Genomic DNA, 12,995 nt, shown 5'->3' with positions numbered 1-12,995 from the left:
TAGAATCATCTTTATTCAATATTGCTCTCGACATTGCAAAAACATAAAAATATATATATACAATACTTAGATAATATAAACAATTGAAATACAAAATATATATAACTGATTATACAGGACATGATGTGGTACAAAAACAAAATAAATTGTTTTTCCACTTATTATCAAATGATACAAATTTTTTTGTTTTGTTTACATGAATGTAATGTTCAAGAGAACGATAATACCTTGATATGCATTTAAAAGGATCAACTGTTTTTGCACTTAAAGTAATGCTGTCACGTTTGCCGATTGATTTATGAAAAATAAGCATAAAACGTACAGCTTTAACCACCATCATCCATATTTTCTCTTTATAGCCGACTACTGTCCAACATAAATCTTTAAAGATTTATGAAACATTGCTCATAAAATGTATTCAAATTAGTGTTTGAAATCAACTATTCGAACACAAGACGTGTTGGTATTTATGTATATTGGGCAACATTATTTTATAGAGCGCATTGACTTCTAGAAAATAAACGTATTTGGTATATAGCGTACCGAAAAAATAACTTTCACTCGATAAAAATTGTTGCAAAGCCCTGTACAAAAACGTATTATAGTTTGATGATATTAATAAAGGTTGATGGAAAAGATTGAATCATCAAAAGGGGGCAGGAGTAGTGAACAGAAATAGCGTGGAAAAGAATATCTTCTTCCTTTCTTCCTTTCTTTCTTTCTTACTTCCTTCCTTTTAATTTGTTCTTTAAGTTCCCTTTCTATTTCCCCGGTATAATTATTTCCTCCTTTTGAGGGTGCATGTATAGTAGAGCTTTGAGTGTCTGCAACCCCAAGCCTCCACCCCCACCTCACTAGCACGCCTGTGCTACAAGTTTATACAGATTAATTTGCAAGGTAGAAAATATATCAAGAAACCATTGATATGTTATCATTGTGACAATATGATTTAATCATTAGATTATAATAGATTATGGATATGAATCATACTAGACCATATTGAATGTTGGCAGTACAAGTTTCTCTCGGGGGGGGGGGGGGGTGGAGGATGGAGCTGCAGCTCCCTAACCCTCATCCCCACCTTGTATGCCTATGCCAAATAAGCACATGGTACTTAATCATATTGACACTGTGATTCAATTCAATTCAATTCAATTCATTTATTTTTCCTCTTTTAATCGTTCATAAATTACAATGATGGTATAGATTTTAACATATTCACATATTTATATACATCAATTTGCACAATACAATACTTTAAAACAAATAAACATGAAAATGAAAGAGAAGGAGGGCCGACTAAAAAGCAGAGCTTGTAGGGTGATTAGATTGATACAATCGCCAAATGTTCTTTTATGTACTGACACCCGGAATGTACCTTTTCAAAAGTTTTCATACTTTTTTTACTCCAAAAAGAGCTACTATCTCCAACTACTTTGTCGCATGAGGGAGGCAAACAACTTAAATCGATGAACTATGACCCAAACCGGAAGTTCGGTCTCTTTTGCTCGGCATCCAACATGGTAATATTACGTGTGAAAAACTGTTCTGAAAATGGCAAATATAACATTAAAAAAGAGAATTTGGCCTTTGGTGCTCTCACAAAATTGATATCTAGACACTTGATAACCCTGTCAAATATAAAAAGTCATGACAGAGTGTCGTATTAAGACGGAAATTTTGTAGAGAAATTCCGATCAATGTTCACTGTCCCTCGCCCTCCTGTAAAAACGTGCATGAATTCTGAATGGCGCGGTGATGGCATGTGTGCATGTCAATTGGTGGCTGGACGTGGTGCGTGATGAAGGCCGATGTGTTATGGCAATTCGATGCGCCGGTCCGAATGATGCGCTGTCGTTTGCACTTCTTGATGTCATGAGCATGAACCCTTTAAATGTTTGACAAGCATAACCATTTGGTATATAGAATTCTATAACTAAATTTGTTGGCTTTTGCAATAAAGAATGTCCAACTCGAAATAACTCGAAATTGCTTGAAAGTTGAATTCGGGGATGTGGATTTGTTCAGCAGTGGCTAACTCCGGGAAGCTCCAACACCGGCGCGCAGGTGTTGGAGCTTCCCGGAGTTAAGCAGTGGCAAACCCCCGCCAAACTAGAAACCCTAGCGGATTATTTGTGTTCAGATTAACCTTAATGGCTAGGTAATAATAATGAAAATGGTATTTATATAAAATTGTAACCTAGGGGCGCTGTTCCGAGAATAAGGATCATCTGCATAAACAAGGATATCTTCGTAAACGGACAACTCACGTCCTAAAAAGTGACGATCGTGGACACATTTTTTCTTTGGCGCTCTGCGGGTATAGGGTTACCGATCCGCGCACTGGCAATGTGAAAAACAGATTCCATGTAGGCCTACTAACAGTTCGCAGTCTACTTTTATGAGTTGTCCGTCTTCCCTAGGATTTATCGTTCTTAATCTTATCGTGAAATCTCTGCATAATTGAGACATGCATCTTGGACCATCATCGCGGAGTCTGTTTTTCGTATCGATAATACAGATTGTCTGAAAAATGTAGATTTTTTTTTAAGGACGCAATTTGTCTGCTTTGACGAGAATGTTGTTGTCCCTGCAAACAATCCTTCTTCTCGGACCAGCGCCTAGTCTACCAGCGCCCCTACTGTTAATTGGCACCAAACCGTTGACCCCTAATCATTTTTTTTTTCTAAATCAAACTGTTATTTGTGAATTTTTTAAAATCTAGAATTATTAGATAAAAGGAATATTAAAAAGCAGACTTTTCGCTGGATTGCACCGAAAATTGGCTTGTTAATCCACCCCCCCCCCCCCCTTGTGGATGTGGCAAGGAAAACCTCAGTTTCATTAGATGAGTGTTGACCCTTTCAATAATCCATTTTGCACAGATCATTTGAGAGAAAAAAATACACAGAAGTAGTGAACCTTTTTAGGAATTAAGCTCTGAAAAAATACTGGACAAAAATAGAAATTATTAAAATGTCAACAAGGAAATAGTAAGATATAGGGTCCACTTGACTAAAGCAAATTCAAATAAGGGATCTTGCGGTAGTTTTACAATGGCACACTTGGCAAATTTGTTTTGATGAAAGATTGTCCATAAGAAACTCTGTACAGTTAAGAACAGGTTTGTCTCTCAACAAAATCTGAAGTCTGATATATTTCAAATGAAAGTGGGGTGACTTTGAAACTGCTTATCATGGGCAAGTTTCTTATTATTCTGATCCTCCAAAAATGACACAGATAGTCATGATAGTAGAAGACAAAACATAATACAAAATGGGAAACGGACAGTGACTGTCTCTTCCCAGATTTTCTCAAAATTATGTCTCTCTATTTTCAAAAATGTTATGTATTTGTAAAAATACCTGTCATCACTTAGATCTAGTGCATGATTTAATTGTTAATTGCTCACCAGACTCTTTAATCAATATTCAGCTCTTAAGAGTCTGTTCAAGATAAAGACCAGTTATGGTCATGCGATTGCATTGTAAAAGAAACGTGGAAACGATCAGAAAAGGTTGATCATCTACAAGCCTTTTATTAACCGGGCGCCGGGCGATTTTTACCCTACGGTCCCTGACTTTTGGCGCCCGGTAAGACGGGGAAAATGAGTACCGGGCGCCGGTCATTTTTTATTTCTGGCGCCCGGTCTGGGAGAATTAACATTTTCTGTTTCATAAACTTCCACATGTCTAGCACTAAATGTTCACAAATGTGACAAAAACTTACTTGATACAAGTTAAACGTGGACTGAATGAACCCTAACAAATCATTATAATGAGAATCCTAATTAAAATCGCCAAGAAACAATTGCAGCACGAATACGAGCGGCTGCTATTTCCTACTCCTAGCGGAGAACGGAGCACACAATACAGGGGATGTACACCACTCAAAGACGAGCGCATTTCCCCAGCCCAGGCCATGCATACACACACAAATGACATCAGTGCTGTACTGCAGTACACACACAGTGTCAGTACAAGAAAGTCTCGATGTAACTTCCAAAAATCCATCCGAAAAGCCAAATTTTGCTGTCAAAGATGCGGAATCGGAGCCATATTTCCAAAGCTCACGGGGGTTAAGCTCAGTTTTAAGAAACAGTTTCATCAAAATAGCGCTAAAAATCAAGAAATCAGCGATTTTGTTACCAGTTTTTTTGCCTATCGCATGCCCTTCGAATGTAATGGTATCTTCAAAAAAGCAAATGAAAATCAAAACACCGGATCTGCTGATGCATTGACTTTATGTACAAAGTTGATTGCAACTCCAGACTTGCCTTGATTCAGCGGCCCTCGTACTCATTGACTAAAATTCTGTGATGTTTTGAATAATGGACTTTTCTGATAAAATAGATAAATATATTTAACAAATCTTTTTTTTTAAATTTTCTAATTATTATTATATTATTATTATTATTATTATTATTATTTTTTTTTTTTTAAGTGACAGGTCGGTCGTTCTCAATGATTAAATGCGTTTTTATTCAAAGAAACATGAATGCAATAGCATTTTATAGGGAAAATAACAAAAATGTAAAACAGGCATAATTTTTTTTTTTCACCTAAAATATGTTTTTTCAAGCTGAATAATATGTTTTTTTGAAAGCGACAGGTTGGAAGCTCTGCATTGTCATTATAGATCTGGTTTTTCTTAAATATTTTTTTATAGAAATAATTTAATTCCCCCCTTCCCAACATTTTTAAATTTTTGACATTTAACGGCATGAAAATAGTATTAAACATGAACTACAACAACTACAAATGACAGATTTATCTAAGGTATGAGTGATTTATTATTAGAGTGCTCAAAATTTAAACTAGAAATTAAACTACCGTATGTATAAATAAAAGGTAACGTTTAACGAATAATTTAAAAGAAAACGGTACATATTTTCATCAATTTTTGAAACGGCTCCTGGTCCTGGAAAACGGCTCCCGGTTCTCTAAAAAAAATAAGGACCGGGAGCCGCTTTTTCAGATATTTGGCTCCCGGTCTGCTTTGACTTAATAAAAGGCTTGATCATCTACCATATAAGTATTGGTGTGTACTGCAAGGTCCTGGAATCATCAAAATGATAAAAAAATTGGCCCAGTCTTGGTTACAAGCACTGTACATAGAAAGAGGTATATGGGACTACGCGACAGGTACGCAATATCTATCAGGTCCAAATAGATATAATAATTTTCCAAATATGTAAATTAGTAGGCGGTTTTTTGGCAAAATTTGTATAATCATGTATTAGTCAAAGCATATTCTTTCACATGATTGGTAATAAGAGCTTTCATTTCATTTTTTGAGAGGGAGGCGTTTCCAAAACTGGTCTTTACCTTTAAATAAATCTGTCAGTTTTGGTGCCCTTAGTTTCCCTTAGAAAGGAATATCATTTCAAACACCTTTGTTAATGAATTAATTTTCCAGTCGAATATAAAATCCATGTTCTGATTTTCAGGGATGAGATTCCTCGGCAATTTTGAGATTTCGAGACCAAATTTTTCTTTCTTTCTAACCCTAATTCCATAAGGAGGCCATGTCCCTTATACCAAGCCAGGGGCGTTGCCTCAGGCGCCCCATTTAATCTTCCTTTTGGGGAAGTTCTCTGTCTCATCCCTGGATATTTCAAAGCAACTTATGTGCATTATCTGACTGCCTTTGTTTTATTTTGCAGACTCAAAAGCGTCGTAACAACGGGCGCAGCAAGAAGGGGCGAGGCCATGTGAGGCCCGTCCGCTGCACCAACTGCGCCCGCTGCGTGCCTAAGGACAAGGCTATCAAGAAGTTTGTGATCAGGAACATCGTGGAGGCTGCAGCCATCCGTGACATCCAGGATGCCAGCGTCTATGAAGGTAAGTTTACACGTAGCCTCTAACTATGAATTTAAAGGAAACAATAACACGTTGTTGGGCAAAGTGTTTATCATTCATACAGTGGCCTTTGATCTTCAGGGATGGGGGAGGGGGGGGGGTGGATTCCTTAAAAAAAGTTGGGATGATTTGTGTTTGAAGGGAAAATACTTCAGTCTTAAACAATTGTGGTCATATATTGTTAGCTGTCCTGAAGAGTACGAAAACTTGTTCTATAATATATGGAAAGGGCGCATGAAGTTGTGTCTGCTTCTGCCTAACTTTATTTGAGTGTTTGAAGTAGCATGTGTAGTCAGATAGCTGTCAACAGTAATTAATTGACCATCTTTTATCCTTTGTTTTATTCCCCTTCAGTGTATGCTCTTCCTAAACTCTACGCCAAGCTCCACTACTGTGTGAGCTGCGCCATCCATTCCAAGGTCGTGCGTAACCGTTCCAGGGAAGCTCGTCGTGACAGGACCCCACCCCCAAGATTCCGCCCAGGAATGGTGAGTCGGGGCAACCAGGTTTGTAGCAACTAAGGTCTCGTTAGTAAATGAGTCCCAAAAAAATTCTTCAATTTGCTGAATAATGGCAGACAACTTTCCCATTTTGTCCCAACACACAAAATGTCAAATTTTAAAAACTGTATGACTCGGACGGTCCTTTCTCTTAAGATGACCTGTAATAATATGCTATTAATAATGTACTTTAAGGAGTGTCTTGAGGGAGAAGACAATAAGAGAAATTCATAAATTAATTTCATTTTTGTACACATCAACGGTAGTTGTCCTTGTTTACGTCACAATCAACTGATGAAACTGCCAATTTAAGATTCGTATAGACTTTATCGATCTCATATTTCAAACCTTCATAATTTCCTTAATATTGATCTGATTTATTTCAATCTCATCATTTTGTTTATCTAATTTTGTCTTGTTTTCATACGAATGAACTTGTACATGGATTGGACAAAGATTTTTTCTAAACCTTTGCAGTAGTACCAAAGCTTACTAAAAGTAACCTCGGTCAGTCATTTGGCTACCTTTTGCCAAAATTTAGCATTCCATACGAGAGTGATACAGAAAAAAGAGCTATAAAGGAGAGAAGTCTAACAAATCGCTTGGTCAGTTCAATGCACGGTGATCAGTTGATAACGAAAGAGTCGCTTAATTCTTTGCAGTATCTACAAAAGAACTTATTTCAGCGTATCAATGATATTTTACTGATCGCACATCATTCATTCTATTATTTTGTATCCCTTTTCTAATGAGGTTGGAAAACAAGATAGTTTCCTTAGTCCCAAGGAGTTTGATATACATAGTTCAACTGTAGTGTAGAAAGTGATGGTCTAAAGATATGGAAAGGTTTATTTTGTATTGCTAGCATCTGAATCAATTGTGAATAATATCCAGTTTGACAAGATCATCATTATTTTCTTCTTTCCTTTCTTCAGGCTCCTGGTCAGAACAGGCAAGGAGGAGGAGGTGGTGGCGGCGGCGGCGGCGGTGGCGGCGCTGGTGGAGGAGGAGGAGGTGGCGGCGGCGGCGGTGGAGCTGGAGCTGGACGCTCTTAGACCCACACCGACTCCTGACCCAACACAAGGCACTCACATCAAACCCAAACAAGCAGTTTCATTTGGATGGAGTAGTTATCACAAAAGACTTTATAGCATCTGTACAGCTTACAGTTCATACTGTCACTTTTTGTGAGGATGAATGGTGAATAAAACATCACACCAGCAACAACAACAAATCACAAAGCTTGTATGTCTTTCATTACCCTGTAATGTTCTTCAGGAAAGTGGTCAAACAAAGACGAGTGTTATACGAGTGTCCCAGTTCTACTGCAGAAATTGGGCTGTGTGCATAAAATGTAAAGGGAGAAGTTCACCAGGCCTTCAAGGTATTGACCAACTGTCATAAGTACAAGTTCACCAACAACCTGTCGAAATACATGTATTAAAGACAATGCACGTTTCTATGGGTTGTCGGCAAACTTGTACTTGTGAAGGTTTCATGAAAAGCAACCCAGTTTCTCTTTGGGTTCAAGTTTCAACCAATTTAAGACATAAAGAGGGTTTAAAAGAAACCTGGCAATGGGGGGGGGGGGGGGGGGGTGAGGTAGAGGTACATGTTATGAATTGTAAAATTTCTACCTGCTTGTGTGAGAGATTTATGATGAGACATGCGACTAGTGGATGTATGTGTGTGAAAGGAAAGGCATCTACTGAGAGCGCGAAAGGCGTTGGCTTTTCACTTTTGCTATTTCTCTTCTGGCTCTCGACAGAAGATACATGTATAACAATGTCTTATGTTCAGAGACGGAAGTTTAAAATGTTAAAATATTTGAGTTACGCATTGCCCTTCTGGCTCAAAAGATATATGAGGTCATGTAATTATAACAAGGGCGCATCAAAGGCATTGGTGTCCTGTACAATAATAGAAAAGTATGTACAATTATAAACATGCTGTACTTTCACTAAAATATATCCATATTCTTGACAGCTCTAGTCCCTTTCTCCTTGATTAAATCATCAAGTATGGTCCTCTTTTACTATCATGTTTTCTTACTTTATTATTGCTCTCTTTCTCCTCTCTGCCATTTCTTTCTTGATCTCAATCTCTGATTCGTCTTCCTCGGGATAGTTTTCATCAACCCTGGCCTACCCCCTTCTCTCTCTCTACTGATATGCCGGCTCTCGCTCCTTTGCTGGCATGTATTCATATTCTCTCTCGTCATCTTGAACCTGAATCTTTTCCAATTTATCTTCTTTTTTACCCTGACTATTCCAAATTTCATTATTTGTCATTCCTTGATCATCAGTCAGACCCTAGGGCCAATCTAAAAATAAATGCAAGGAAAATACATAAAGGGAAGAGAGAGGGGGCACAGTGCCCCCTACTTTTTCATGTACCCCTAAAGTGCCCTTTTTAAAATTTATAATAGGTGCTCCTTCCACATTTTATAAGTGCTTCATTCACCGATGATAATTGGCCCTATACAAATTTGAGAGGTGCCTTTTTTGTAATATATGTCCCTTCCTTTTCTTATAAGTGTCTTTTCTCACCTATCACAAGTACCCTCCTGTATTTTGACACATGCCCCCTTGTCTTTCTGATAAATGCCCTTTTCTTGTGAATGCCTCTATGAAAATCTCATGGATACCCCTTTGTTTGCGACATGTGCCCATTTTCCTTTGTAAGAAGTGATCCTTTTTATTCTCACAAATGCCCCTTTTCATCTCGTCTGATGAGTACCCCTTCACTTCTTATAATTGCCTCTTTTCAAATCTGAGAGGTGTCCCTTTTATTTTTACAGTTTTAAGTGTTTCATATCCCGTGAGTGCCCTTAAAATTTGAAATGTAATAAGTGCCCCTTTTCATCTCTGATAAATGCCCCATTTATTTTGACACATGCCCCGATCCTCTCTAATTAGTGCCATTTTCCTTCTGATAATTACCTCTATTAAAATATCATAGGTGCCCCTTGTCCTTTTTAATAAGTGCCCCTTTTCTGTTCTCATAAGTGCCTTTTTTCGTCTCTGGTAAAATTTACTCTTAATTTAAAGCGACTAAGAGCAAATTTTTCTTTAATTTCAGTTATTTCACCCAATTTTCTTTCTTATTACAGATCTGTTCAGTCTGTCATGATTAGGATTGTTTTTTCCTCTTTATAAGGTGTAATTTTTCACAAATCTTTACATTTTTCAGTCCATCCCACTCTACTGCAGAATATTATGTAAAAAGAGGAACAAACAATGAAATCATCCCTGATACTCTCATCACAATGTAGGGGTATAAGGTCCTACTAATGTTTAAAAATTGCATATGTTCGCTTTGAGGTTTCCCTTTGTAGGTGTTTTTTTTTGCTGGTGCCCCCACTTTGAAAGACGCTTCGCCGGCCCTTGGGGGGGGGGGGAGGGTGTAATCGTAATCGGACACCAGAATGGCCTTCTTATGTGAATTACAGCTCATTTCAAGAGCAAATTGCTATTGTATCAGTGGCAACCTTGCAGGGGCGGTCGAGTGACTTCCAAAGTGGGGGGGGGGGGGCACCAAGAAAAATGGGCACTTTCTGGAAAATAGGGCACCTACAAAGGGAAATCTCAAAGCGAAAATATACCCTTTTTTTAGACATTGGTTTATACCCCTACACTGTGATTACATTCATGATATCAATATTTGTTTCACTTTATACACCATACAAGATATTGCTTAAGCATCATACTTTGCAGCTGTGTGTGATGGTCTGAAAATTCATTTGCGAGCGAGCGAGGAAAAAGTTTAAGATTTGTGAGGTCGCAGTGCGAAAAATTACATCTTATAAAGAAGAAAAAGTGGGTTCTAGGACAATTACCCCCTGGGCAATCACCCCCCGGAAAGTTACCCCCCGGAAAACTACCCCCCGGAAAATTACCCCCCGAGGACAACTACCCCCGAGGACAATTACCCCCTGAGGACAACTACCCCCGAGGACAATTACCCCCCCGGAAAACTACCCCTTGAGGAATTACCCCACGAGGACAATTACCCGCCCCGAGGACAATTCCCCCCGGGGACAATCAGGATTCAAAAGCAAAAGACGATCTGACACGTTGAGAGATGCTGTGAAGGCTACGAGCCCATAAAATCCCGTGCATGAACCCACATTCGTTCAAATACTTGCGCGTGATCTTCCTCATTACTACACATTTTTCTTTAACTATAATGTATGAAACAACACTGTGGTTGCTGTTTTCTACGAAGGATTTCTCTTGTGCAGCGTTATTTCAACTTTTTGTTCGACACGATGCCCTCTTAAGAAATGAAAAGTTTCGCCCTATCTTAAATTCTTCACAAACTATTTATTTTGCATCACTCTGGCACTCGTCAAGTGCTATGTACACACGTATGGGCACATTTGTTTCTTGATTTAGTGAACGAGCAAGAAAAACAAGGACAAGACATTTTCAAAATGGTAAAACATCATGTTGTAATCAACACACTAGCACAGATTTAAGGTATGCGGGCGCCTCACCGCCGAATGTACACGAATATAAAGTGAAATATTCGGTCATGACCCCCAGCCCCCCCGCTCAGAGGTCGGAATGACCGCATGCGTGTTGCCAAAATGTCCGGTAAAGGGGTACTTTTCGTGCGACAAAGTCCGGCCCGAGAATTGTAAAAAAAAGGGGTGTATTTGACTTTTCACCCGGAGATTTCTTTAAAAAGGGGGTGTTTTTCTTTTTTTTTCTCTCATCTCTTTGGACTCCTGAGAAATTATTCCGAATTTAGGGGGGTACATTGAGCATTTTTCCTGATTTAGGGGGGTCTCCAAGGCAGGAAAAGCACGCGAAAAGCCCGCGAAAGGGGGGTTCGGAAATGTTGGCAGTCCTCAGATAGGGGGTGCTTTCAAAAAAAGGGTACGAGCATATGCGTACCCTAAATAACACTGAGTGGGGGGGGGGGGGGGGGCCGGGTCATGACCTTGATACACGAATATGAGGATATTCGGGCCTCTCGTTGCCTTGATTCATCATGTTTATAATTGTGATGAGTGTGGTACCCTGGTAACAATGTAATGTCGAAATAAAAGATATATATTCGCAAAATATTGTCAGCGAGCGAGGAAGAAAGACATTTTATTATTTGTTTACATTTTATTTTCTCATGAAAATAAATACTCTACCCGTTTCTGATATTTGTTTTTCACAAAATCAACGTTTGCCAAAAAAAATTGTCATGTAACTAACATTCTCTTGCGGCACCCCAGTTGAAAAAACGCTGCTCTGGAATTACAAAATCATTGAGATGAATGTACCCAAGTGCGGATACTTATTTTCTTTTAATATGGCACCGTACATACCATACATTTAACTTGAAGGCAATTTTTATTTCAAAATAAATTACAGTACAAGAAAACATATTTTAGTTCACCATGACAACAGAAATATATATATATTACATTACATTTATAAACATGAAGAGAACCTTAATTTTGGAATAGATCATGGATGAGGGCCCATTATATATACAAAGACAAATATACGATCAGCTGATTAGAAAAGTTACAGAGGATGCATAAATAATGATATCTTACGTCCTAATTTCTTTGTTGGGCCATTTTGGGGGAGACTAGCTGTATTAACGCGTACTCATCTGCGCGCAATGTATTGTTAAATTTCTAAGAATTGTAAATTCCGTACATTGATTTGATACATGCGTCTTCTGGGCTTCTGGCAATTGAATTCGATTTGATACATGCGTCTTCTGGCAATTAAATTTGATTCAATACACGTGGCATATTAAGTCAAACTTCACAAAGGTGGAATGGATACAGAGCGAGAGGGGTGGGTGAAATCTCCTCGTAGGAGGATACATGTACGTCAAGCAAAAAGATTTGGCAGATGGGTACGAGGGCTTTGAATGTGAGCTACGAATATAAATATAATTTATACACAACCCCTGTACGAAACAAATCTATTCCGTAATAAATAACTAAGAAAATTAAAGTTCATGACATTTTCTCTAAATAGCAATTTGAAGAGGAGCTCGCATTATACGTCACAGTGTTACAAATTCCCTGGGTGTGATTGTCTTCGGGCCGCGGTAATGGTGTTTCGAGGGGGGGGGGGGGGGGTAATTATCCTCGGGGGGTAGTTGTCCTCGGGTGGTAATTGTCCTCGGGGGTAGTTGTCCTCGGGGGGTAATTGTCCTTGGGGGGGGGGGGTAATTGTCCTCGGGGGTAGTTGTCCTCGGGGGGTTATTCTCCGGGGGGTAATTGTCCTTGGGGGGTAATTTTCCGGGGGGTAATTTTCCGGGGGGGTAATTGTCCTTGGGGGGTAATTGTCCTCGGGGGGTAATTCTCCGGGGGGGTAAATTTCCAGGGGGTAATTGTCCTTGGGGGTAGTTTTCCGGGGGGTAATTTTCCGGGGGTGATTGCCCAGGGGGTAATTGTCCTGATACGGAAAAAGTGACAATCCTGATGGGGTTATAAGCACATTCTCATAACGGAAGACTGAAATGACCTCTGATAAGCAACATAATTATGTCATTATATATGCGAGCGAGCGTAGCGAGCGAGCTTTGGGGGATATTGCTCTTTGTCGCGTGATACTAGGGGCGCGTTTAATGATGAGAGGAAAAGGGGACACTGATCAGAAAAGAAAAGGAG

The 12,995-nt window shown here is 39.0% G+C and overlaps 1 protein-coding gene across 2 annotated transcripts; it reads left to right on the top strand.

Annotated features, from left to right (window-relative positions):
- Positions 1 to 1,436: 1,436 nt before the first annotated feature.
- Positions 1,437 to 7,595, top strand: LOC576654 (40S ribosomal protein S26). Of its 2 annotated transcripts, none has more exons than XM_011683069.2 (4): positions 1,437 to 1,523; positions 5,666 to 5,843; positions 6,216 to 6,367; positions 7,297 to 7,595. In XM_011683069.2, exons 1-4 carry the CDS (start codon positions 1,470 to 1,472, stop codon positions 7,414 to 7,416), a joined length of 504 nt encoding a protein of 167 aa, XP_011681371.1. In that variant the 5' UTR covers positions 1,437 to 1,469; the 3' UTR covers positions 7,417 to 7,595. The 2 variants fall into 2 exon arrangements, with proteins under 2 accessions (XP_011681371.1, XP_782030.3); XM_776937.5 differs by having other exon boundaries at positions 1,438 to 1,523; positions 6,216 to 6,349.
- The last annotated feature ends 5,400 nt before the right edge of the window (positions 7,596 to 12,995 follow it).

The sequence above is a fragment of the Strongylocentrotus purpuratus genome, unplaced genomic scaffold (assembly GCF_000002235.5).
Source record: "Strongylocentrotus purpuratus isolate Spur 01 unplaced genomic scaffold, Spur_5.0 spur5_scaffold_7, whole genome shotgun sequence".
Lineage (NCBI taxonomy): Eukaryota > Metazoa > Echinodermata > Echinoidea > Camarodonta > Strongylocentrotidae > Strongylocentrotus > Strongylocentrotus purpuratus.
The sequence above is the reverse complement of the archived record's forward strand: the minus strand, read 5'-3'. Positions and strand labels throughout refer to the sequence as shown.

Excerpts from the sequence above, each read along its gene's own strand:
- LOC576654 (XM_011683069.2), top strand. The coding sequence starts at position 1,470 with ATGAACTATGACCCAAACCGGAAGTTCGGTCTCTTTTGCTCGGCATCC. Across the intron at positions 5,844-6,215 it reads GGATGCCAGCGTCTATGAAG|TGTATGCTCTTCCTAAACTC; the intron begins GTAAGTTTACAC and ends ATTCCCCTTCAG. Across the intron at positions 6,368-7,296 it reads TGGTGAGTCGGGGCAACCAG|GCTCCTGGTCAGAACAGGCA; the intron begins GTTTGTAGCAAC and ends TCCTTTCTTCAG.